Below are 26,695 nucleotides of genomic sequence, written 5' to 3' on the forward strand. Positions count from 1 at the left end.
CCCACGAGTCCATCGTCTCGTAACTTCGTGGGGTTCTTCGAGCCTGTGTTTGGTGGCCAAAGCTGAAGCTCTGCCGTTGTGCTTTCACTCTAGCTAATCTGCAGCTGACTTAAACTGGCGACCTTTGACCAGGATATGTATTCACAGGGAGAAAGGGATATTACTGTTCTTCATCTTAAAATATAAGCGACACCTTATACCCCAGTGGTCCCGCTGCAGGGTCCAAAGCAGGGCTGGCAGTCCCCTGTTCTCGCTAAGTAACCGTGCGGCTGTAACTGACATCTGCCGACGCTGGAGCTCTGCGGCGTTAGCAAGGAACATGAGATGTGCAGAGGTGACGTGTGCCTGGTGGTGAGGGGAAGTTCAATGGGATCTTTTCTTTAAGCAACAGTATCGGTTTGGCCTGGATGTTAGTGATAAGCAGAAAGTGATCTGGGCAGGGACAGCTAATGACCAGCTCTGGAACTAAGTGATCTGACTTTTCTTTAGTGCATTTACCTCCTGCCCATTCAGTCCTGACTCCTAAGCTGTTGTCAGTCTGTGGCAAAAGAAGTTTGCATCTCCATTACCGTCTGGTTATGGAAATAATTGCCTTTCAGGATAATTGCCGTACAGGACAATTACCTATACTTTCTGGGAAGGCAGATGCAGAATCCCTGGACTCTTCCCATCTCCACAGCGACTGCTAAATTACCACTCCTCTGTAACACTCACTCAACTTGTTTTATTTTTTCTCTCCACAGCCATGTAAAAGCAAAGGCAGAACCAGCAGACTTCTGTCTGATGAAACAAGCTCAAAAACACCGGCTCTTGTAAGTACTAAGTTCTCAGAGTGTCCAGCTCCTGTGGAGCATGACAGAATGGTTGAGACTGGAAGGGATCTCTGGAGGTTACCTGGTCTAAGCCCCCTGCTCAAGCAGGGTCACCTGGAACTGGAACTGGTTGCTCAGGACCATGTCCACACAGCTTTTGAACATCTCCAAGGTTGGAGATCACACAACCTCTTTAGGCAACCAGTGTTTTAGTCTTGCACACCTGAAGGCCTTAGAAGAGGTGGAAGGGAAGCTTTGATTTTCCCCTTTACATAGTGCAGGATGTTTGTGCATGTCCTTCTGTCTTAGTCCCTGTCAGACTCGGTCACTTCTAAATGGATTCAGTCTGCTTCGGCTTCTGTCTCATGTAAAATCTAACTCATTTTAGAGAGCTCAGGAAACTGCACTTGCTCCTTTAAGAGTTCACTTTCCCTGTCTCACTAAAAAGAAAACGATGGCTTGGGCTTCCTGGGTATGGCCTGTGGGGTTTCAGGACAAACCCACACCAGCTGTCATCTTTTTCCTCCTGGCCACGATTGTCATTTCTGGCTGTACCAAGTGAGTATGTCTGTACCGTGTTCATCTGTGCAGCGTGGACAATGTGGTTATCAGCCAGGTGGTGTGTTCCTTGTCTCAGCTTGCTGAGTGGGAGCTGCAACATCCAGCTGTGGCTGAGTCTCTTATGATGCCAGGCGCCTGGAGCTCTAGCTGATCCCTTCAGGAAAGCCTCCTGCAGTTGTGTAGCTGAGGAGCTATAGCATCAGGAGCTACAGCTGTTCTGTTAGAACACCTCTGGCATGCTAACTTAACTTGCCATACATCCCTTATGATGACAGCTGTCCGCTGGCATCTGCCAAACCTTTTCTTGTAAAACGAAGCACTAAATGCTTCCTGGACTTGGTCTGGCAAGTCCTTACTCCTCTTTCGTACTGCCACCAGGCATCAAGAACTTCATTTCCCCTCAGCGCAGCTCTCCTGGAGCTAAGCACTGTGATCTGGCAGCGTTTGCTTTCTGTGATCCGTGTTTCCAGGATTTCCATCAGTTCTGAGCCATTCAACTTCAAACTGACGTTCAGGAGAACAGTCAGGCTACAGATCCCAGCACTGCTCTCCAGCACACTCTGTGAATACCCTTCTGTGTCTGAAACTGGCCGGTGTCGGTGCCAGGATGCCTTTCTTGCTCAGTTCTGCCTTTCTGGATGAGTCCCTCCTTGGCTTACTGCAGAAGGCCAGGCCCTGAGGGCCACCAGTGAGTGTCTCATTGTGCTGGAACTCATGGGTGAGGAGCACTGCTTGAGGAACACTTGTATGCAGGTCTAAATCCAAATAGGTACCTCCACCACAGCCTTCTGTATCAGCGAGCTGCTGGTCCCCTGCGTGCCCCCCTCCTCTCCTCTGCCCAAAGCTGTACAGCTGCACCGAGCAGTGGTGCGTGTCTTGCCACAGTGGTCTGGGAAGTCTGTGCTTCTTGGGAGGGACAAGGTTTGGAGGAAGGTCTTGAGGTTTATTTTCCCAGATGATAGTTAGGACTGGAGCTTCCCTAAGCCTCACCTTATTGCCCCACCTGCCACAACCCAAGCTTCAGGTTTGGCTCCTCTGTTCCTCTGACAGGGGCAGGGCTGGCATTGCAGGGAAGGGCTGTACTGGGGAGGGAGCTAGCTGCATGCTGCAAGTTGGAGAGTGCTCTGCTGATCCGCAGAAACTACTGAGAACGTGGAGATGTGTGTCTGGGTGGGCTGTGGAGAGTGTGTCTGAGGGAGATGGGGGGGCTGCAATAGATGCAACTTACGTGAAAACTCACTGGGGTTTTTTTACACTCCTGTTTTTCTCTCGTTCCTCCCTGCTTGCTTGCTTTTTAAGACAAGACCATTACCACAGCAACCAGCTGTGACCGAGCATGCAGAGGTAATTCTGTCATGCTCCTCCCATGGTGTCTAACTAGTACTGCACATAGGATTGCCGAGCCTCTACACTGAGCAATAAAAGAGTCGGTAGATGGGCTCTCAAAAGCAGAATCTGCTTTTGTGCTAGTGCAGTGTGAAGTAGTTTTCATTCTTAGTGATTTACCAGCTACTCACAGTCTCTTGTTCCTGATTTACTATGGAAAAGCTCTAAAAAAAACATTTGCAAGTGATGCTGGACACTAACATGATTGTTTCAGGCTCTGTGGCATGAGATCAAGTCTCTGGCTCCCATGAAGCTGGCAGCAATTTGAGCTTTGCCCTTCGGTAAATTAGGTTTCTGTCTTGCACTTTTTCTTTCTGAGGTTTATACCCAGCATTGTTCTGTCTGTACAGAAACTCGCTGCTTTATGAGTTCTTATCTGCTCAGTTCCTTTTGCACGAGGCACTTAGCATTTGTGTGTTGTTTTTCTTTCCTCAGGGAAGAAGAGGTGACTCGGTTTCATGAGGTCATCACCAATCCCAGGTACAGAGCCAACCCGCTCATGGCCATCAGCGAGCATCTCTCCAAGAGGCTGAGGCAAGAGGAAGAAGGTAAACCCCTCTAGGGTGTCAGCTGGGACCAAACATGCGTGCTGGAGCTGGTGCGAGGGCTCCAGGCTGCAAAAGAGCACATTGCTAACATGACCTCTCAGCCACTTCAGTCCTTGGAAGCAATTCAGCAGATTATTAAATCCAACAGTCCTGTTTTCTGTCTGCAGGAATAATGCAGTTCTCTCCTGACGGTAGCAGCTGCTCCTTAGCAAGCAGCCTGCAGAGAGCAGGGTGTTCTGTGAGATCTTTGTGCAGACACCAAGCTCCGTGCGAAGTGCCTTGGCACTTTTTCTCATCTTGTGAGCAGTGGCAATTTATCTTGTCTGCTGTTGTTTCCCTCCCCTTTCTGAGATTTTCTCTTGAGATGGGTCAAGACCCCAAGCCCTGGAGCCCAGAAGGCTGTTGTTGATCTGTGTGAGGACCAACGCTGCTGTTCAGAGACATTGTTTTATGTGAGAAATTTAGCTTTGGAATAAACACATTTTCAGAGAGTACAGAATTTGTCTGGCTCTTGTTTTGGTAAATACTAATTGAAATACGAGTTTATTCCGATCACTGGAAAAATGACAGTGGTTTTTTCCATGTGTACAGTAAACCACTAGAGTGCTGCTGCAGCGTGCCACAGAAGCCGTGTGAATTCATTGCAGAACACATCTAACTCACAGACTTGCCTTCCTCCTACCCTGGAAGTGCGTGCTTTCCGTGGGTGACGCTGGTCACTTTGGGCCTGTGTTGTGTTCCCTGCTTGGCCTGCTCTATAGGAAGCATCCCCAAAATGTGTCCTGGCTGCAGACTGTGAACTTCAGCCAGTCATTTACGTGTTTGGGTTTGGGAACCGCTGCGGCAGGGAGAGGCCTTTCCTTCTACCAAACACCAATTTTCACAAAACTCCAGTGAATTTTCATGGGGACAGCTGAAGGCAGGGCCATTCCCTATCTGAGATGATCCCAGTCTAACACCCTAAAATGTCAGTGCTGTCTTTGGAACCATACAAGAAGTATTCTGATGCTTCTTAAACTTGGAAAAGCAGCTTGCCTATGTCAGGTCAAAGCATCTGAAACCCTTAAGAAAGAAATTCACTTTTTGATGCCCAGACAAAACAGGGAAGCTGCAGCTGACTCGTATCCAAGTTTGTGCCTAAAACCAGCTGCAGCGGGAGAGGCAGGCACCTTGATCATATCGGTCTCTTGCATCACTAGTAACAGATGCTTTTTTTTCCTTTCTCCCTCTAGGCTTGCACTGTTGAACAAAGGCAGTTTTTCTAATGCCTGCCTCTTAACCCTGGCAGTGCAGACGCTGTTGCTGATCCCGCTAGTTGTTAGAGGAATGTCACCATGCCACCCCTCCTCCCCCAGGGCCTGGCAGGAGAGTCCTGCTGGCAGAGGCCACGGAGAGATGCTGGCTATGTCCCATCCTCCACCCTGTTGCTCAGGCTGGCAGAGGGTGGCAGGGCTCTCCTCTCTCCTGATCCGGAGTCGGTGCTGGGAGGTGAACACCGCTGTGCTGTTTGGCGGGTGCTGTGATGCCCTGCGGGACCCAGGCTCTGGAAAGCAGAGGGCTGTGGTGGGGTCAAACAGCTCGAAATGTCTCCCCACCTCCTGGCTGGTTCCTTGGCTGTCTTACTGGTATCTGATTGTATTTCTTTTGGGCCAGCGTGGAGTTCAAGCTCTGAATGTGGTTTACATTCCCCTACTCAGCCTGGTTGTTGGGTCCCATCCTTTCCCTTCAGACTACTGGGAGCCAACAGAGCTGAAGCCTTATTACCTGGGAAGCGAAGGGGTGACGGACCTGGCAGAGGTGCGGAGCCGGGTGACCCTACCCAGCGCTGCCTGGCGGCTGTACCTGTGCTGGTGGCCCTTCGTCTCCACGTGCGGCATCACCCCGCAGCACGTTCACACCTTTTCTTTACCTTGGATGGGCCAACGCCACTTGGCTGCATGTCTAGCTCTTCGCCTGCTGTTTGAAAACGCTGGTCTCCTGGGTATTTAGCAGCAGTTAAACATATGATTGTTTGAAACGACAGTTCACAGCCTGCTGCTGCAGGCATCTCCTGCCCCCGCCATGCTAGCAGTTGAGCAAAGGACTTAAAATCTGCCAGGAAACAGGCGTCTGAGACACAGAGTCGCCTTCGCAGTTGGCATGTTTTCAGGATGATAAAAGCTTTCACGCCAATTTTTTTTTTTAGATAGCAGGGTGGGAAAAAATAGCTTCCAAGCTGTAAGGAGTAGTTGTGCCAGAGGGGAGGGTGGGGGCCCGACCCGGCAGCTCTAGACTTGGAAAAGTGAGTAAGTAGCGAATGCGCTGCAAACTTGGGACTGCAAAAATGTGGGGCTACTTTTCCAGCTGTGTTCTTTCTTTTTGGTGATTTCGCCTTCGAAGGCTGCTCGCAGAACCGTGTCTGAAAGCAGAAGCCTCAGTATCCTGTCCATCTGGTGGTACCAGCAGATATTTTCTGCTACACACAAAGCACCCAAAGCGGTGGGTGGAAGGGGATTCTCCTCTACTAGCAGCTCATGCGTAGTGTCTTTAGTTCACAGGTTGCAAAAGGATATTTTTTTATAGCAGCTCTTGCAGCTCCCATGTTTCTCCCTGGTACCGGCGATGGGCCGTTGTGCTTTGTTCCTGCTGCAGCAGGGGTTGCATCAGGCTGGCAGCAGGTCTCAGAAAAGCGTGGTGAGTCACACGGACCTGGCCCCGACCCTTTGTCTAACCCAAGGAAGTCCCTAGTGCAAGTACATAGCCTCCCTCCGCCTTCCTTCCGCCTTCCTTCCGCCTTCCTTCCGCCTTCCTTCCGCCTTCTGCCTTTTCTGGCCTTGAAGGTTTTCCGTACAGATCTTGTGCGAGCGAGTCCCCCCATCCCTTTTGCATGTGGAAAATACAACTTAATGCCAGGTAGACGACTTTTGCTTACACTCCAGTTGAAATGATGAGCCGTGTTGGCCCCATGGTTTTTGTTTTTTTCGTAGCGCTAAGCATGTGTGATGACTTTTGCCAGCATAACCCCTGCCAGCCCTGGCACTGAGGCACATGCCGGCGCTGCCGGTACCAGTGGGAGGGAGCTGGCTGCCTCTGGGGCTGCCTGGGAAAGCCTGTGGTGGCTGGGGGCAGGTGGGTGAGCCCAGCGGAGCTCCCAGGTTTGTCAAAAGTTTTGCACCCTGGGAGTTTTGCTCCTAGGTTTTCCACCAAGCTGGCAGCCTCTTGCTGTGCCTGCAACTTGTCCGGTGGCCTGTGGCTGGGAACTCATTCCTGGAAGTGCTGCCCTTCCTGCTTCCCAGGTGGAGTTGAACCTTCCCAGTAAATACAGTCTGTAAGGGACTGCAAAAAACGGCTAATCCATGCTGCTTTGGTCAAACTGGCTTTGTCAGTAAACGCGCTGGGATGGTGCATTGGGCTGGCGTAGAGAAATCAGGGGCAGCAGCATCACTGCAGGGTATAGGCAGGACGGCATTTGTAGATACTGGTAGTACCTTCTCTTGGATGACAGGAGGGCTTGCTGTCGGCACCGCCTCCTTCATGCCAACACTAATTTGTGGAGGAGAGGAATGGGAACATGACAGATTAATTTGCTTTCTCCTGAGTCTTGCTGAGCCGGTGAAGAGATCCTAGGATTCTGCCAGGGGGATGCTGGCTGGATGAGCAGTCTGCACTTGGATCCCTAAAACGGACCATCACCCTGCCTTTCATCTGTGCAGTGTAATCACCTGTCATGGGAGCGAAGCCTTCTGTTGGGGTGGCTGAGGAGAAAGAGCTGGACATCTGGCAGGGATGCTGTTTGCCAGCCATGCAGAGCTACCTTCATCCTGTGGGTTCCTGAGCTTGATCCCAAGTTCTGACACATGTTGCACCTGTGCCAGACCCAGGAACAGCCTCCAACGTGCAGCGAGACCTTGGTCTGCACCCCGGGAGGCACCCGCTGGCTGAGCTGTCTGAGTGAGCCCAGCCATCCTTCCTTTATGTGGTCTGCTGGACGCTCTCAGGTGGCTTGTGCCTACTGCTGGCTGGGAGCTGGGGGGCTGCCAGGGGCTCCTTGAGATGACTCCCAGGTTCTCCACCAGCTGGCAGCAGTCTCCGGGTCATACCCTGGTGTGATGCAACTTCAGCCCTCAGCTGTGCTCCTCACCCAGTATTTGGTGTGTCAGTGGCAGCTGGTGAGGACCAGTGGCAATACTGGGAGTATGGTCTGCAGGGTCATTGCTCTTCTCTGCTCCCTGGCCAGGGCACGCCTGGGCTGGCTCCCTCCTGGCACGTCTTCACCACAGCCACTGGCCAGTCTGTCCCCAGAAGCACGTCAAGCCTTGAACTTCTGCAGAGTCGTTTGGGGGTGCATCTGTAGGTTTGCTGTATGGGGATGAGATGTCCTCCGGCTCAGAAAAAAAGACCTGAATTCCTCATCCTAACCTCAACAGGGCTGGGCTGTGAGCTGAGTCATGCCCCAGCCCACAGGAGCGTCTGTCTGGGACCCGGCTGGCTGTGACTCAGCCTGACCATGGCTGTCCTTGCTGCAGCCCAGGTCCTGGTTGCCTCCCTGTGACCTGGAGCACCCGTCCAGCTCCACTGTGTACGCGTTGGCTTCCTGGGGAGTATGGGGAGTCGTGGAAACGGAGATCCTGGGGCATGAGGAAGCCAGATTTTTCCTTTGAATAGCAAGTTTAACACTGAACTTCCTTCCTCCACCCCAGGCCCTGCGTGCTGTGCCCAGCACGGCTTGCCAGGGAGGGGGCTGCAGCGCTCAGCTTGGGGACTGATCCAGACAACAGGCTCCCTCCAGCCATGAAGACAGTCCTCAGCAGTCCTGCTGCAGGGAGCATGGCTGGCCCAGTGCTCGGGGAGCTCCAGAGGGTTCAAGCCGTAGTGACTCCTGCTCCTTCCACCCCTGATGGGACAGGGGCAGAACTGAGCGTAGCTGGCAGAGCAGAGACCCAGCACTTGGGACCTTCTGCCATTCCTCCCTCTTGCATGCTCCAGCAAGTGCAGCGAGCCTTTTCCCTGCGTGGCATTATTTCTCCCCCTAGATGCCCTCTACCCTGCCTGATCCTTACATTGTCCACGCTTTACGAAGCCACTGCATGCTCACATCTGTTTCTTTTGCCCTTTATCTACAGCACGGGTCCATCTGAAGCCAAGCAGAGATGGGTTCCTGCAGATGTAGCAGGAGCAGCTGCAGGGAACCTGAGCAGATACAACTGCATGTGAATTTAAGTTGCTTGGTAGTTTTGGAAGCAGATGAGATTGGCAGCAGCAACTCCTCCTTTCATCCAGGTGTTGCACAAGAGAGGGGTGAGGTGAATCACCCGATCAAGCCTTTGCCCTGGAGCACAAATGCCCTGAAGCATGGATTTTACCATAGCCTTTTTGTGACAGCCTTTATCTGTTGCCTTCATTTCCCTTGGTGGCTGTCCTGCCAGGACACGTTGTTGTCACCTTGTTGTGTCCTGGCCTTTTCCAGAGCACTCAGGGAGGTGCAGGATGGGTCGGACCCTCGGGGGCCTCACCCATTCCTTCTGTTGAGAGATGCAGTCCTGCTCCTGCTCTTTGCTTCCTGACCTTTCACCAGTTACTAATCCCAAGAGGTCTCTACCTCTTATCCCATGGCAGCTCAGTTTCTTTAAGAGCTTTTGGGCATTCTTTAAGCGCTTAAGAGCATTGCCACATGCCATTTGGAAATCCACATAAAGCCTGGTTAATTGGATCACCCTTATCTCCATACTTACCATTTTCTTGCAAGGGAAAATCATGCCCTGCAATGCGAACTCTTCCCAATATGATTATTATCTGGGCATCTGCTGATTCTGCTCTGAACCACGTCCTACTTTAGTGTGAGTTGTTAAACCTGGCTTTGTGTTTTCATTCTGATGAGTAATTTAATCCTATCTAGCTATTTTCTCTGTGAAAGGCAGGCGTTGCCCCCCTGAGAGCTGCAGAGCTGCAGTCCAGGGTGGAAGCAACACCAAGCAGGGTGGCACCTGTGGAGCCGGCCTGGCACACGGGCAGCTTGGCCCCAGTGCAGATGCCCGACCTACAAATCCCAACTCCTCCTTGGGTTTCTTGAAGCTCCCGGAACGTCTCCCCTGCATCATGTATGGTGGTGAAGGGAGGGCGTATGAACAGTGCTGGGCAGGCCACTGGTTGTGCCGCGTATCAGTTGTCAGGGCTGGGCTTCTCACTCAGAGCCTGTGAAAAAGCATTGGCTTTATCCACAAACAAAAAAAAAAAAAAGAAAAAAAAAGAAAAAAATGCTTGTTGAAATAGGTTACAGTTCCTAAGCACAAATTGACGTAACAAAGTTAGACTTGTGGCTAAAAAACAAAATATTTGAGGGTGATAAGATACACAGATGGGAGAAAACTGCATTATATGCTAAAGGAAGTGTTTCCAAAAACACGCAAAAACAAATGGTTGCCTTCAGTTCCCTGAGGCCGGTCCTTTCCTGGCGCCTGAGCAGCTGGAGTCGCAACATGCGGCTCTGTGGTTTCATTCTGCCTGGTCCGGATTCCTCGCTGAGTGCAGGAGCTTCAGCAACCCAAACTGGGACTGGCATCAAGAGCAACGTCACTGATGGAGCTCTATCAGCTGAACAGCGGGGCGAGGCTTTTTGCGGTGGCTTTTTTCCTTAACCAAGTCAATTGTTTCCTTATGAAGAAGCTGTTACATAGTGCAAACAAAACACAGAGCTTTGCCAGGAGCGTTGTCAAGATTCAGACTTTTGCATCCGAATGCTCCGGGATTTTCCAGATCCCTTAGTTTCATGTAGGATGCATAAAATATAGTCTAAGGGTTTCTCTCTGCTTTAATGATCGGTGTTCCATGCCAGACGGGGTGGGTGTGTTGGTGACCCTGTTTGAACTTGTGGTTTGTACATAAACTGCTCCCCTTAGCATACAGGTCTGCCTTTATCTGCTCAGTGTGGCTCATCCCTGCACGGGTGGGGAGCCACGGTTGTCCCCGGTGGTACCAAAGGGGTTGCTGTGCTGCCTTGGGGCAATGAGGGTGGGTGGCTGCGGCGGTGGCACCCAGACCCCACGCTCAGTGTTCATAAAGTGAGGATTTCTGCAGTTTAACCTGGTGCAGGTTCCCTTTGCGACCGAGCGGGCCACGGTCCAGGAGACAAGAAGCAAGATGTCAGCACGGCTGGTGGGAACCACAGCCACGTGGTGAGGTCTCTGGTGGTGTTGAGGCTGCCGTAGCGGGTTTGCTGCCCGGCGTGGCGACCTGGCAGGTCTGCTCGATGAGCGCGGGGGAGGCAGTTTGCCGTGGAGGATGTTCGCAGCACAAGAAGTGGTGTGCGACACCTTGTTCGCTTGATGCTCCCAGGACAGTTGCCTTGGTTTCAGTGGCACAAGTAGGAAAGGAAGCTGAGACAAAGAAATGTCCCAAGCAGGAAGCTGCTGGGAAGGGAGCAAATGTCAGGGCCCGGGTAGGTGAAGGCAGATGATGCCAGGATATCCTCCCAAGGGAAGGAGATGGAGGAAGAGATAACCACCCTGGCACACGCACCCCATTTGTCCCACACTCAGCTACCGTGGGAGGATGGACGGACAGACAGCAGAAGGGGCCCTGAGGACAGACGGTTCTCACGGCTGAGAGCTTGATCTGTATTTAAATGTGTGGTTTGTCCAGCTTTAGCAGGCACCATTTGAGGTATTGAGGGACAGAAGCCAACACGTGTGAGGGTGGCGACAAGAAGGAGACCTGCTTCCTTGGGGGATGCTGCTGCCCCTGGCCCCCTGCTCTCCGCAGGCTCTGCCAGCTGGGCAGGGAGGAGGGGGCTGCTCAGAGCCTTGCACTGGGACCGGGCCAGTGGGGAGACTGATGCCCCCCGCGGCTTGCGAGGGCTGCAAGCCCGGACACTGTTTGATGGGTTTATGAGTGTATCAGCGGCTCCACGGCCCAGAGACGTGGCCAGCGGCTCCTTGCTGGAAGCAGCGTTGGTGCACCAGGCCAAGGCGACGTGACTGTGTTTACATCTGTCTTGGATACATTTAATCAGAGTGCGTTTACAGCTGTCCTGGATATGTTTAATCACTGCTCACCAACGTGAAGGTTAATCTAAACACCTTCCACTTGGTAGAACAACCACTGCCTGTCTCACAAAACTGCTAGTGGTATGGGAGCTGGGAGGTATTAGTGTGGGAAGAGCACTTAATTCTTACAAAGCTGCTGATGTTCCACCTGCTTTTTGGTCCTCTGTGTCAAGGCAGAGCTCGGGCTGCTTCAGGGGGCCCCCTGCCCGCAATGATGTTGGTGGCGAGCTACAAGTGAACATTCGGGATGCTCTGTGCAATGCATAGTGTGCAATGCAGGCTGCTTCAGCAAAGCAGGGGATGCTGCAGGGAGCTGGAGTGAGCCCTGGATGCTGTTGCTGATGGTGACCAACCTTGTGTAAGTGACAAACCGGCTCAAGCAATGCTTCTTCATACATTTTTCCAACCTCCTACAGTCCATGTCTTGGGATTTTTGAGCCAGAGATGTTGTTCTTATACCTAATAGCCCTTGCTGGAACTTGCTTCCAATTTTTCCTCCTCCTAATTCTCAATTTTAACTTTTCTTTTTTTATTTTTTTGATCTTTCCTTGGCACAGCTCCACAGGTCAGCTCCATCTGTCACAGTGCCAAGGCCTCGCAGCTGAGTGGTAACATTCTCCCGGTGCATTGCTCTGCAACTGCCTACACTGCGTTTCATCTCCTCTGCTTTTTGGGCCCCTTCAGTCAGCCTTGGAAAAATCTTTCTGCAGTTCTTTGCATTCAGCCTTGTCTTTGCTTCCCTGATATGAGTATCAGCAACAAACTGTGCCACCTCGCTGCGCTCTCCTTCTCCAGACCATTTGTGTTGGAGAATGCAGTTGTCATTGCAGGTCCCTCTGTGGCTCCCTGATGAAAACTACCTGCTGCTTGTACCCTCCGTTCCCTATCTTTGTAACCAGCAATTTACCCCTGCAAAGACCTTCCCCCTTATCCCGCTGCACCTTGGCATCCTTAGACCTGCTGGCGGGTAACCCTGTTGAATGCCTGTAGATGTCCAAGCAGCTGCCATCAGTTGATCTCCCTCATGCATGTGTACACACTTCCAGTAGCTGTGTCCCCTCTGTCCCCTGGCTTCCTGTGGGTTATGTTATTCCATGCATCCACTGTTCCTGCTCTTTAGGGTGGTTTGTGCAGATCTTCCTGGTGCAACTAGCTGGGCTTGGACCAGGACTTCCCTAGATGCTCATGATTTAAAAATTGGCCTTGCGTTGGTCACCGAGCAAGTTGGGTCACAACCTGCTTCACAGCTGGATGCTGCTGAGACTGACCCCAAGGGAGTCCTGCGCTTTGGCTTCTGGTCCTGCCCGCCCACTGTGACCCTTGGAGGACATATTACCGTGGGTGGCACCACTCAGCCCAGGGGTCTGAGCTCAGACAGAGGATGAGGGAAAGCTGGAGCCAGCCCTTCCTCCACCCTGGCCCTAGGAGGGGTCCCTACCAGTGGGGCAAGGAGATGGCAGCGTTGCTGCTTGCATGAAGTTGTGTTGGCCTGACATCACCCTTCCTCCAACCCCCAGGGATGGAGGTCCCCATCTCTGGGACCTGTCCCAAACCCAGTGTGGGAGCCCGTTGGTCCTGGGGCCGTCCTGCTGCCAGCTCTCCCCTTGGACAACAGCAGGCAGGGCACTCTGCTTGGGCTACCGGCCAGCACCCGATCCGGGTGTTCATAGGCACGTGCCACTCTGGCATCACCATCCTGCCTGCAGACCCAGTGCAGGGCATCATGCAAGCACAGGTACACGTCTTGGTACTCAAGGGTCTGCACAAGCAGGTTACTGCAAGTGGAGCTGCCAGACTGCATTGAATCATGTGCTGGCCTCAGAAATTCATGTTACAGACCATCTACAAAGCAGCTATATTGTGTTCTGGCATCTGCATATGTGTAAAATCAGTGACGTATAAATGAGGCGGTAGGAATTCAGGCACACTGGTGTTACAAAGTCAGAGCTGGGTCTTGGCAACCAATGCCAATTATACAATTTGATATCTCAACTGCATGGAAACATCAGCAATGAGCTTGGGCAGTGGGGCGAGGGTGCTGAATAATTGAGGCAGTGATGATTTTTATGAGAGAGTTAAATTACATGCTCTGTAGTGACCTCTGCTCAGAGATAGGCAGCTAATGCCTGCAAGCTCGCCAGGCGTGGGGCAAGGGTCAGCACCGCAGTGGGGAGGGGTCTGGGAGCATGGCAGGCTCCACATGGGTGGATGGACGGGCAAATAGGTGGGCGCTTCATCTGCAGGGTGCCCAGGGCCCTGGGCAGGAGGGGTGGGACATGGTGGGGGTGCAGGGAGCTGGGTGACCTGCCTGGGGCACTCTGGTGAGGAGCTGCAGACCACAGCGGTTCCCCCAGCCCTGTTTCCTTCCTAAGCAGGATTGCGGTCAGCAAGCGGCTAAATCTTGGAGGAGGCAACTGTGCTTCCCAGGTGTCCTCCAGCAGGCAGCCGCCGCCCTGGTGAGGCTGCTGCTGTCCTTCCATAAGCTTGCCACACTCCGCAAGGTTTGGGTTAAACATCCCTCCCTCCTTTCGCAGCATCACTTTGGAAGCAGGTTCCCCAGGCTTGGCTGCTGCTCCACTGAGAATCGTATGGCAACAGAGCGGGGGAAACTACCAAGCTTGGATCTGCTGCTGGGGCTTTCTGGGGATCCAGTTTCTGTTGGGTTGGTGGCACGGTGATGGGCCAGGCAGTGCTTCAGCCACATCCACCAGGTGAGGGCAAGGACTCTAAAAGTAGGTCCAGATGAACCGGCATGCCTGGTGCAAGATGTGGCTCCAGCATGGTGGTGTGGGATGGAAACTCTGCATGGCAAGAGCTATGTGCCAGGATGGCAGGCTCAGTGCGCGGGGATGCTGTTCAGCACCTGCCCTGAAGGCCGTCAGGATGCCGAGATGTGGTCCATCACCTTGGACTCTGCACTCCAATTCAGAGCTCATGGGCAAGTTGCCTGCAGAAGATGGCAGTGCGTGACAGGGTGTGCACACAGAGCCATTAAAAAGCAGCAGGAGGTTTCAGCTGATGGTCAGACATGGCAGCAAGGCAAGATTTCCAGACAAAATTCCCTGAAATCACAGGCAGCGCTTCTGGGAAGAATGGGCCATTTCTGAAATCTGTGGCTCTGGCAAACCCACAGTCACCTCAGCTCTTGAAACCCCATGTCCCGCAGGGACCTCCAGCGCTCACAAGCCTCGCCAGTGACACTGGCCGGCAAATTAGCCATGGCTGAAGAATGCTGGGGGAGCACCAGCCCATGCAGAAGCCTTGTGCCGGGCACAGCCCCACTCCCACCAGTGCTAACTGAGGCCTGAGATGTGTCCTGGGGTGTAGGGACCCCAAGGAGCAAGGCCAGCTTGCAAATCAAGCCGCCCTGGGATGGAAAACCATTTCAGAGCATGGAAATAGTAAAGCTGCTTTTGGCTTGTGGTGTTCAAAATGCACTGCGCTCAGTTTTACGAGCAACAGCCAAGTATTTCCAATTTCCCAGGACTTTGATGAAAAAGCCATTGTTGAAAAGCCATTCATTTATTAAAGTAAGTTTACGGAAAACAAACCAAGCAAAAAACCCAACAAAATAAAAACCCTAAAATAAGATTTGGATGAAAATTAGGAATAAAAAGAGCAAATTATTTGGAAAAAATGTGGTGTCTCATAAGCATCAGCAATTGTATTACAGTGGCGCAGCTCAGCAAGCCCGGTGCTATGCAGGGAGAGAGCCCTTTTTGTCCTGCAGGGGCAGGGAACCAAGTTGATCTATGGTGCGATCAGGCTGGCCACCGAGCAGGATGACAAGCCTGGGGACATGCCGTGCCTCCCACCCCACCCTCGATGTAGCACCATTTGCCCAACGTGAGCCCTCGTGGGGGTCCCAGCAGTGACTTTCCTCTCTCCAACACAGGGCTGGAGCTGGCAGAGTGCCCCCTCCTTTATCCCTTGGACTCCAGAGGGACTAAAGAGGATGTCCTCAGGTGTGCTTCTGGCTGTCCTGGGGGCTACATCCAGATGTCCTTGGGAGGAACAGCTGTCCTGGGGGCCAGCACTTCCCCAGCCTCTTCCAGCCCAGTGGTGGGAGCACTCGCTCTGCTGAGTGCTGTGCTCTTCACCACCATCAGCAGTACCACTCAAGGTAATTCATTCTCAGCCTTGTCCCTCTGCTCCTGTCCCAGCAGTCGTTTCCCCAACATCCTGGCAGGACACAACCGCTTTGGCCCGTGACACAGAGGTGGAACTGAGGAACACGGTTTTGTTCTTGCTGGCTTCACTGCTGATCCTAAGGGGGTGGGGAAAAAGTAGTAGCTTGTGTTAAGATCCTCAAGCTGAAAATAAAATACGATAAGGAAATGTGGACAGGCATTCCTGGAGGCAAAGGCTCTGCCAGCCAAGAGCTGCCCACCCGCAGGTGCTGCCGCTCCCAAGCAGGGCAGAGGAGGAGGATTGTCTCCGCGAGGGAGGAGGTATAAAAAATAGATTGTTGTTTCCAGCACAGGCTTTCATGGCAGTCCTTTTCTCCCTCCCTGTGAACGTGTGTATGGATCCTTACCCTGCTAAGAACAAATGGAGAGAGGGAAGAAGCCACATGTGAGTGGAGCAGCCGCTGGGCACCGCACCTGGAACTCGCGTTGGGCACTGAAGGGAGCGTGATGCAACATGGCAATATGGATGCCACCACCCAAGCGCTCTAGAGAAATGGGTGAGAAAGCACACCGAGTTCTTCACACCAGCTTTGAATAATACCAAGGTGGTTGATGCAGCAACACCTGTCATTTTTGTCTGATTGATCTCTACATAAGGCTCCTGCAATGTCTGGGCACATCTTGCCATGGGACAGGGCTGGGTTCCCATGGGTGAAGCCAGACGGGAGATGCCAGAGGAACTTGCCATCAGAGGTTCTTCTCACCAACATGACCATGAGTCGAAACCTTAGAAAACCATGTGTTTTTCTTTAAATATCCCCTTTAAATATAATCTATTTAAATGTCCCTTCCTTTTGGATCCTAATTACTTTAATGAACGGTTTCTTTTTCTAGTGGCCAGCAAGCTGGGTGTCACCTGTGGGTCTGGCAGGCAGCTGCAGGAGGATGGACATCAGGATTAGTCTTCCAGGAGGGGCCCTGTGGGCAAGGTCCCACCTGGCTTCACAGCACCTTGGTTTCAGCATTGGCTGCTGCAGTTCTGGGTATTCTTCTCCACTGTGCAAAGGCTGGTGATTCTGCTTGTGTCTTGGTGTCAACAGCAGCCAGGGCTTTAGTCTCCATCCATGGTCAAACTTTATGTTGGGTGGGGAAACCTGGGTCCGCTTTGGCAAGGAGGTGGGCTGGGGGAAGCACTCCAGCTCCCCACAGTACGTCTGGTACTCTCTGTATCCTTGCTCTGCTCTGTTTCATTGCAGGGAGTCCAGGGACTGGTGCACCCCATGGCCACGTGTCCCATTGCTCCCCTGGAGGAAGCTGCTTCTGAAGATGTTTCCAGCATATATTCTGCATTTCACTGACTTTACAATTAACACCTTGTTCTTCTCACCAGAAATACCCGAGTGCAGAACAGCTGTTACCTGTTTACCATGAAAAGGAAATGAGCTGCAGGGCTCGCACGGGTGTTCATGGTGGTGCAGTTGAATCTGCCAGCACGTCCTTCACTTCTGGGCAGCTGATGCTTTTGTGGATGGGTCCACTTGCACCCTGAGATCCCCCATCATGTGCAACTGGGACTGGGCTTGTCTGCTTCCCCACACACACGCTATGTGTGATGGATGATTGCTCCATTGCTTGGCTCTGGAAACCACGCTCCAGGCAAAAAGGCTGCAGTATATAATGTTTAACTTGGCTTCTTAGATGGAAAAATATTACCCGAGGGCAAATTAAATAAGCTGATGGCTTTTCTAATAACTTTTTGTGTTCATTCAGTAACCTCAAAGGGACAGGAAGCCGGGGAAGTAAGATTTCTGCTCGACCAGTCAATGTATGTGGTCAGCGGTGGCCAAGAATGAGATCTGGGGACATGATGGAGTGTTCTGAAGGACATGGGAGAGGAGTAATACTGGGCTGCAGACCTCAAAAACCGTGAATCTTGGGAAAAGTGAGGCCAGCTCTGTATCCTGCTGTGTCCCACTGCATCCCATGGGCTGCTTGGTTTGAGACCTGCAGATGTCAAAAGCAAAATGCAAGTCGTTGCTCAAAAACCTGTTTGCCAAGTGACCACATGCTTTAACTCTAAGCCTGCTGTCACAGGCAGACCATGTAAGAGACAGGTTTTAAAGTAATTTTTTAAACGTTTTTGGGTCTCCTGTACTATGAGAGGTTGAAACTGTAATTTACATAATGAGCAACGGGATACAAACAGTAGAAGCACTGATGAACTTGGCTGCTGGTGTTTGAGTGGAGATCACTCATGGCTTGCTGGAAAACACTGTTTGGCTTTCTTGTCTTGGCATGGTGGGATGCACTCGGACACGGACCCTGCATCTGAGATGATTTTAGAAATGCAGAGGCTGAGTCCTTGGGCCCTGCTGGCTCCGAGGCCACTTGCAAGTGACTGGGGTTAAACATGGAAACTCTTTCTTTCCCCCTCACTCCTCTTTTGAACAAACGTTGGTATTTCTGTGCCTCTTGACAAAAAGTGACTTTGTTGAAAAATAGAATGAAGACATTTGGGTTTAAAAGGCAAATGAAGCGAAAGGGAGAGAAGCTCAGCAGCATCTTATATGCTCTTGGCAATCATGAATGTCTTGGCAGGTCTCTGAGCAGCACCTGGGTGTCCTCAACCACAGCTGCTGCCGCAAGCTGGGCATCACGTGCAGGTTACATAGGGTCCCAGTAGGACTCTTAACACCGCAAAATCCTTTTCCATGTTCTAAAGTCACTTTAAGACTTAAACCTGTATTTTGCTTTCTGCTTTCCTTAAAGCATTTGTTTTGGGCATCTCACTCGCAGCCATCCCCATGCGCTCAGTGGAAGGCAGCTTTATCCCTGTAGGCTGCCCAGGCTGTGTGGGGGATGCTGGGTGGCCCCAGCCTGGCCAAGGAGTCACCCCCAGCACTGACCCCTGTGGAGGCTGGTCCTGTCACCCGTCACGCTGCACAGGGTGATGCGGGCACCCAGCACAGCACACTGTGCAGAACCAGCTGGGCCACCCTGCTGTCCCCTACCTGCTGAGGCCTGGCACAGGGCTTGGCTGGGCAGCAGCGGGCCTGGTTTAGCCCTGCTGGCCTCGCCCACGACCACCCGCCGGCAGGGCACCGGTGGGGCGCGGGTTGCGCCGGTGAAGGCAGCACCGCGCTGGGGGACAGACAGGCACCCTGGGCTCGCAGGGGGGCGGCTTACCCCGAGGCCTCGGCGCGGGGCCTGGCCTGGCCCCCGGGCCCTGGCCCTGGCCCACCTCCTGCCCCTGCCCCAGGCCACGCCCCCACCCGGCGCTAGCCACGCCCCTCACTCCCACCCCGCCCCTGCCCGCTCTGCGCCACCGGGCCCCTCTCGCCCCGCCTCCCGCCGGGCTTGCCCAATCAGCGCCGGCTCCCCAAGCCGCCGGCCCCGCCCCGCTCCGCCTGCCGTCCACCGGTGCTAGCGCGCGTGCCCGCCAGGGCGCGCGCCCGTTCCCCGCCCGCGCCCGCGCCCGGGGCCCGCCAATGGGAACGGCGGCGCTGCCCCCGGGCCCCGCCCCGCGCGGGGCTCGCGCCGCTGGCGGGCCAGGCGCGGCCTGCACGTCGGCGGGGACGCGCGCGGCCGGTCGCCCCGGTCGCGCGCAGGCGCGCACGGGAGCCGGTGTCGGCGGCGGCGGCGGCGGCAGCGGGGGCCGCCGCTCGGCTCGGCCGGAGCTGCGGATGGCGGAACGGCGGCGGCGGCGGCGGGGCCCGGGCAGCGGCGCGGCGCCGGGAGAGGTGAGGTTCGGGTGCGGCGGCGGGAGCGCCCCGCGGGACCTGTCCAGGTCCTGACGAGGCGGCAGGTGCCGGTGGCGGCGGGCCCGGCCGCCCCGCACCTGTTGAGCGCAGCGCGGCGGGTCGGGGCGAGGGTACCGGCCGGCGGCGTGGCGGGGCGCAGTGCGGCGCGGGGCCCGGCCGTGCCCGGCGGCGGGGCGGGGGCGGGCTCCCGGGCGGTCTTACCCGGCCAGGGGCCGCGGCGCCGGCGAAGCCATTTTGAGGGGGTGGCGGCGCGGCGGGAAGTTTGGCCCCGGTCGCCCGCCCCGGGGGAGCCACCCGGCGGGGCTTAGCCGCCGAGCCTGGCGCCTTCTCCTGCCTCCCGGGGACGCGGTAGCTGCGGGGACCGGTGTACCTGCTCTGCCCGGTGCCGTGCTGTCGCGGAACCCGCCGCTGGCGGGGAATGTGAGCGCGGCGGTGGCCTGGCCGCCCTCCCCTCCCGTTCCCCCGGCTGCCGCCCGGCCGCCCGGGACCGCCGTGCCCCCTCCGGAGCAGCCGGGGCTGCCCCCCCCACCGGCACCCGCTGCCCGCCCTCTGCAGCGGGGAGGGCGGGCGCGTCCTTGCGAGAGGAGCTCGGGCGTGAAATGCGGGCTCGCCCCGCAGCGCCTCTCCCCTGGCTGGTCCAAGCACCCTGGCAGCCCTTCTTTTTGTCGTGCCATCTGTTGCTTCGCCCCTGGCGGGTTGGGGTTTCGGTGTTCCTCCGGGATTTGGTTGGGTTTAGGCTGTGCCGGAGCAAAACTGCAGTTACAATATCGTGAAAAGTCTGGTTTGCTTAAAAAAAACGTTCATGCACGGTTTTAGAAATTGAGACGCAGTGGGTTCCCCCCCAAAGGGCGTCTGGCTTGGCCGGTGGCTGAGGGGCATCTGCGGGCCAGATCGAGCCTGGCTTTCTGCCCGTGTCCGTCACCCCGTGGCTCAGAACTCAGGGTGCAGGAGCGCTGGTGGCGCGTGGCTGGAGGGGAGCCTGCGAAGCAGTCGGGACTTCAGGCTCAGCCTGGTGAAACCACAAAATAGATCGATGAGCAGCGTAGCCAACGGCAGCCACGCTGGTCCTTGGAACCATGCTCAGCCTGGGCTTCTACGCAGATAACACAGCCGTGTGCGGGAGCTGACCTCCTCTTTCCTTCCCATCTCCGGTAGGTTCTTCCCAAGCAGCAGCAAACCCTAGTTGATGTTTCTGCTTCACGCCCTATTGGACATCAGTCCTGGGGCTCTCAACATGGTGCTGCTGCTCAGGGGCTTTCACCACTGTTCGCTGCACGTTTATTCCTCAGGGAATCTCTTTTGGTGGCAAATTAAAACTTCCTGTTTTTTTGTAGCATAAACAAAATTGCGGTCTCGTGTTTTTTTTAAATTTTGTTTCTTTTCGGTGTGATGATGCGGTGATGAGCTCGCCCTGACTGTTAGACTGGTACGGACATGCTGCTTGCTCTGTGAGTTAGCTGTCACCACCGCGCAGCGAAGTCATAGCATCGTTCTCCGAGCTGTTATGCTGGAGAGTGGCAGCAGGCCAACCTACGGAGCACAGAAGTTTAGAATAATTAGTGATGGAATACCCTTTAAAAATAATTGTTTGGGTTTATCTAGCACTCAATTGTAGCGATATCTACCTCTAAAAATAGGCAGGCCTCCTGTGTAATGAATCTCGTAGTATAAACAGTCATGTCTTGAATGACTGTTGTTACTGTTAGGATGTCCAAAATGCTTTTGGGGGTTGTGCCAAATCCTCTGTCTGTTTAATTTTTTCTTTTTTTTTTTTTTTTTCTGCAGCGAATAATGTGGTTCTTGGCCCTTACAGCGTGTAGTTGTGTGATGACCAGAGGAACAGCTCAGTAACCCTTGCCATCTGGGGCCGGCACAGCGGGACAGAAATCTTCCTGCCATTCCTGGCAGCCCAAGGTTGAGAAGTTCTCTCTTTTCCATGAAATTCATGCTCTGTAGGCTGCCATGTTCACAGAAATGTGGCCAGCAGTTAGCTTTGACAGGTGACTGTGACAGGTGACTTTTGTTTTGCGGCACTGTCCTCAAGTTAAGTCAGAGCAGAGCTCTGTCAGCTAGCACCCATCTGTGCTGGTAAGTCCATGGTTTTTGTGCGATGAGGAGAGAGCAGCTCAGGTGTGATCGTGGTTGCGCTGCTTGCACTGGTGTGCTCACCCCATGCTCTTTGTGACAGCGCTCAGCTTCGCAAGGCTGGCCTCCCGGGATGCCCTCCCCAAGTTTGTTGAAGCACAGCTGCATGAACGCACAATTCTTGCTTTCATTAATTAAGAAAAAGGATTGTGCGAGGATTTTTCTCACGTTTTGCAGTACGGTTTATCAGAGCGTAACAGATGAGCTGTGGCCCTAACCCCTCATGCACACGTGCTTTTTAATGTTTCTTTTCAGCAGCCAGCGTGCTGGCTGAGGGTTCTCTGGTGTGGCTTGTGGGCAGAAGCGCTGGCTCCTCAGCTCACGGGAGAGCAGCTCAGCTTTTTCAGCAAGAGGAGAAATTGCTTTATGAAGACTTGTTTACTTGAGAAGGTACCATAGAGGACGTTGCGCTTAGTGTTTGAAGTGGGAGGTGTCTGATAGCTCTGCTTACGCTGCGCTCGCAGACCACCTCAGGCCATTTTTATATTTGCCCCTGGCTTATTCAGATTTGTCTGCTCTGATGAGAGTTTAGTGCCCTTTTGTGGGCTGTGTGTGGTTCGGGAATGGAAATGCAGTGCCGTAAGCCTTCAGCGACAGGCCTCTTGCTTGCTGTGAGCACGTAAGTCTTCTAGAGTACTTCTGTCTTGTTTATTATAAGCAAGTGGGACTTTTTTCTCTTTTAAAAGCGAACTGTGTTTTGACTTAAGTGAATAAAACGTTCTAAATGGCTGGGCTTATTGGCTCAGGCAGGACATGATCGCAGTTTGGCACTGCAGCCGGGTCAGGCTCTGCTGCTCTCCAGCCAACTCATCTCTGTGCTTGGCATGCCCTGCACTGGTGCCTTCGGTTGTTCCGTCAGCTGGTCACGCAGATCCTGTGTGGGAATGAGGGGTTCCTGTTGAAGGGGGTGATGGCAACCACTCCTGTCGGAGAGCTGCCAGACAGACCAGAAATATAATGTGCCCTCTAAGCAATTCAGTATTGGTGGTTTTTGGTTCGAATCTGTGAATTGAAGAACTTTTGGGGGTGGCAGGGGTGCGTGTGTCCCCATGAGGAGCGTTTCAGCAGCTGCAGGAGCTCTATGGGTATGTTAGTGCTTCTCTGTGCTAGGAGGGTTTTAGGCGAGGCTGAAGTAGGCTCTCTCCAGGTGGTAGCAATGAGTGTGGCCTGCCAGGTTGATGGCCCCTGCATTTGAGCTCAGTTTGGCTGCTGCAGGACCCTGACACGTTAGGTGAGGGTCTTTTCTTGAATGTCTAAGGAGCGGTCTGATGAAGAGACATGCATAGCACTTGCTGTTTTCTGCAACTACTGAAACCGGTGAGTGCTTGGCACCTTTGAAACTCAGGCCATCCAGCTGCCATTCTATGGATTTCAGTTTAAGTACCAAAGATTAAAACTGTGGTTTTGGATTGTATTTATCAGTAGAAGCTGTTATTTATGTATCTTGGTTTTAAAGGAAATACCTTTATACTATAAAATGTTGTGTGACAAAAAAAAAAAAAAAAAAAAAAAAGCTTGGCAAGTTGATTATGTAAGCAAATGAAATGACATTTTAAAGTGAGTTTCTTTCCTGTTTGTATACAGTGTGACTGGTTTTTGCTTCTTCCTACCACGTAACAACACAGTGCATTTTTTCAGTCCTTTTAGTGACGATTTTTTGTGTGGTAGGTATGAGAAATGTTTGGTTTTGCAGTTTGAATCATTGAAGAGGCCATCAGCAAGCTGTAGGTGCTGGCAGGAGCCAGCTGTGAGTATCAGGGTTTGTAGCTGACTAAAGCAGCAGCACATCTGTACATTTAAAAAAAAATAATTAAAAAAAATAAAGAAGAAAGCCACATAACTGATATTACTCTGGGAGTTGAGCTTGTCTGAGTGATGTTCCCGACAGCCGTCCTCTCAAGGATATCTGGTTGCAGTGGGAATTGGGATCTTTTTACGTTCTCTGCCTCCAGGTCAGCCGCGGCATTTGTCCGTCCCTGTGCAAAGGGAATTCATCGCCTCCACAGAAGCTGGGCGGGTTACCTTGAGCCTCCTTTCCCGGCGGGGAGCGTGGGGCTGAGTCAGTGCTGGCTGCCGAGGACTGTGACTCAGTGCTGTCCCCTTGGATGCACGTCCAGCCCGCTGCCAGCAGAGCCAGGGAATAACCCAATTACAGAAGTGTCCTCTGTGGGTATGTGCTGGCTAGAGGGGTCTGGGAATGTCGGGCTGCTTTTGGTAATTATGTGCGTGTTGGTGGAAGCTGATCACTACTGAGTTTTTTAGATGTGATACTGAGCATCTTTGGAAGTGCCAGGGAGCTCAGAGGCCAGAAGCTTCTTCCCTTTGTGCTTGATAGCATGGTGTTATGGTTTTATGTCTTTGTGGGTTGTGTTAGTTTTTTAATTGTATTTTAATTTATTTAATGTATTTTTTTTTCTGTTTATGTGTTTGAAGAAGAATGGTGCAGTTTTCCTTGGGGAGAAATTTCTTCCCTGATGCTGTAGGGTTAGTTCTCTTTGTGTTTCTGTTTCTTGAAGTGAGGATGCTGTCCGTGCTTTTAAATCAGGATTGCCTCATGAACAAGTGATTTGTCGGGAACTCCTGCTATGTCCTTGTGTTTTTGAGATTGGTTTCCTATTGCATAAGCATCACGCTGTCAGTACCCCTGAATGAAGTTGGTCACCGCGTTGAAAAGTCCCATCAAGTTTGGCAAGAGGGTAGAGATGTCACAGGTAAGTGGTGAGAAGTCTGCATGAGGGAAGTTCTCAGGTTAGTGCTCAGCTGGAAGAAAAGCTGTTGGCTGAGTGCAAATATATTATTAGACATCAGAAGATCTTTGTGGTAGGGAGACAAACAGGAAATCAAGTTTCATAAGTAGTTCCTGTAGAAGCTGAGTATCCTTATTTTCCTTTGTGAAAGTGGCGAGGAGTAATCTGATGAGCAATCTTGCATTGTTATAGGTGACAGAAGAAAACAAAAGGGTTTGGGTACCATCCTTCACCCTGCCCCTTGGGAGATGAGTGAAGATTTTAAAATTTCACTGTAAAGGCTCTTGCAGGTGCCTGGGATAATGTCCTTTTGTAGGTGCCACATAAACAGTCAGGCCAGGATTTTTCTGTGCGGAGTGGTTTTGGCAGAGATGCAAAAGGAAGATCTTCTCAGGGGATTGAAGAGCATCACCTTTTTCCTGTTTGCACCAGTACAAACTTAAGATACTTGTACTGATGGTCTTGGCTGTTTCGGTTTCTAAGGCTTTTCGGTTTTGAGGCATACTGAAACAGGAAAATATTTTTTTTGCTTGTTTTAATTTGTTTTTTACTTTAAAGAGGTTCTAACATCATGTAGCTCTTGAACCCGTATCTTGACTCTTGTAGGTAAGATGCCGACTATCCTGAGTATTCGCATTCAGAGGAAAATGTGGGAAGAATATACCGTATTTTGAAGTTAAAGGAAAGTAGAAATATTCCTCATTTGGTGATGAGTTTGTTGCTGGATTTCGGGGTGTACTCTCTCATTGCCTTGCTGTCTGTTGCTTTTGTTATTGTAATACTTTAAGTTGCATAAACAATTTTGCGATGGGCCTTTGGTAATATTAGGATTGAGAACTATACCGATGCCAATTTATCATCATTCCAAACTCTACATGTGCTAGGACTCTTAATTTCCCAGTGGCTCTCCCTCCTCCTTTCTGCTATTAATTTTGTCATTTCAGCTCTGGGAAGAGATGCATTGTTTAAAATTTGATCAAAAAGAGAACAAGCAACTATGGAAAGCATTAGTTTCTTTCATTTGTCAGACATAGCATGTGAAAATGAAGTTTTTACATAGGGAATGTGTGGCAGCTAGAAGTATTTTTTCCCTGTTTAATCTGTTTAAGTTTTGAGATTTGCAGAGACAATTAGTACCTGCCTCTTGTATTCTAAAGAGCTTCTACTGAAAGCATTCAGTGTGTCTGAAATGAGGTTAATTTTTATTTAGGTTGAAATACTCAGCTCCCCATCTTTATGAAAAAAATTAGTCTTTAAGTTTAAACTTTCACAGCCTTTTTCCGTGCTTAATTATACTTTAATATTTGGGCACAGTCTTCTGGGAAAGTATTAGAGGGGAAAAAATATCTTTGACTTTCTTTAGATGGAGATTCAATAAATCTTTGTTTACAAAGCCCATGCTGAATCAACATGAGTTTTTATTTTTCACCTGAAATAGTGAACACAGGTACTGAGTACTTAATAAGAAAAATAAAAAAGGTTTTATATGACTCCCAGTAAGAGCACAGTAGGATCTTTAATTCAACAGCATGATTAGCCCTGTGTTTTCATTAATGAAGTTTGCACAAGTGTGCAGATTAGCTGGAAAATAAACACGGGCAGCCCTAGCAGAAGGCTCCAGCTAGGGATAATATAAATGCCAAGGTACAGACCATAAAACAGCAGATTTGTGGAGCAGAAATTACCAGGGACTTGTGACAGTATTGAAGGAAAGTATCTCTGCAGGCTTGTTCTGGTCTTGCAGCAGTTGCCAAAGGAAGAGTATAGCCCTTGAGATGATGGAGCCTTGGTATGGTCCACCCTGGATGCGTTTAGGAAGATAGGAAGGAAAAAATGTATACTGATCAAACCCAGACTAAGGTAACACATTTCAATGCTGCTTTTGTCCTTAGACTTACCATGTTTTTCACAGCTAAAAGATAGAGGATCACTACTGATAAATCTGAGTCTCTGAAAAACAAGAAGAATGAACAAAAAACAGTAGCTGAACTGTGCTTTGTGAGAAACTTGTAATAAAGCTAGCTTCATGGGGGAACTGGGTTTATATCCTTCCCCTGCTGACCAAGTTTTAGAGCTTGCACGTGACACACACAAGTAGCTCACGTTGGGAGACCAAAGGAGGAGGACATAACTTCTTTTCTGTCAGGTACTTACTCACTTTTAAAATCCTGATAGCTTTTGGTCAAGCTTACACCATGGAAAGAACTTTTAAGCATGTGTGTTTTATGCATTTTCCATGCTACGGAAACTAGCAAGGGGTTTTATGTAGGGAGAGCTCTGAGAAAGACAGCTTCTGAATCTGTATGAGAAATAGCATTTTCTCACTTAAATTTTGGTAGTTTTGGTAGCTGAAACTTGCAATCTGATTGAATGTCCCCTTTTGGATGCTGACTCCATGCAGGTCCTGTTGGACCCTCCCCTTGGACCTGTTGCCTGTGTAGTCTGCACAAAGTCTGGGTGCTGTTTCTAAGGTGTGCAGCCGCAGGCAACTGACTTAAGGTCACATTCCACGTTAAACGAGGGTCTTTTCCAGCTAGGCTAAAACATGTTCCCTTTTTTGTTCCCACCCAAGCTTTTCAAGGCA

At 51.8% G+C, this 26,695-nt stretch overlaps 2 protein-coding genes across 2 annotated transcripts in view; both read left to right on the forward strand.

Moving 5' to 3' along the window:
* Positions 1-3,806, forward strand: part of SLX9 (SLX9 ribosome biogenesis factor) — a 56,890-nt gene extending 53,084 nt beyond the window's left edge. The window contains exons 5-6 of the mRNA XM_080399579.1: positions 744-812; positions 3,195-3,806. Coding sequence (XP_080255705.1) covers positions 744-812; positions 3,195-3,321 — 196 coding nt within the window. The 3' untranslated portion in view covers positions 3,322-3,806. The remainder of the gene's footprint in view (positions 1-743; positions 813-3,194) is intronic.
* A 2,305-nt stretch (positions 3,807-6,111) lies between these two features.
* Positions 6,112-26,695, forward strand: part of LOC308068641 (uncharacterized protein) — a 46,287-nt gene continuing 25,703 nt past the window's right edge. The window contains exon 1 of the mRNA XM_080399581.1: positions 6,112-19,198. Within this exon, the coding sequence (XP_080255707.1) occupies positions 18,947-19,198 (252 nt within the window). The 5' untranslated portion in view covers positions 6,112-18,946. The remainder of the gene's footprint in view (positions 19,199-26,695) is intronic.

This window comes from Falco punctatus (genome assembly GCF_963210335.1).
Source record: "Falco punctatus genome assembly, chromosome: 8".
NCBI lineage: Eukaryota > Metazoa > Chordata > Aves > Falconiformes > Falconidae > Falco > Falco punctatus.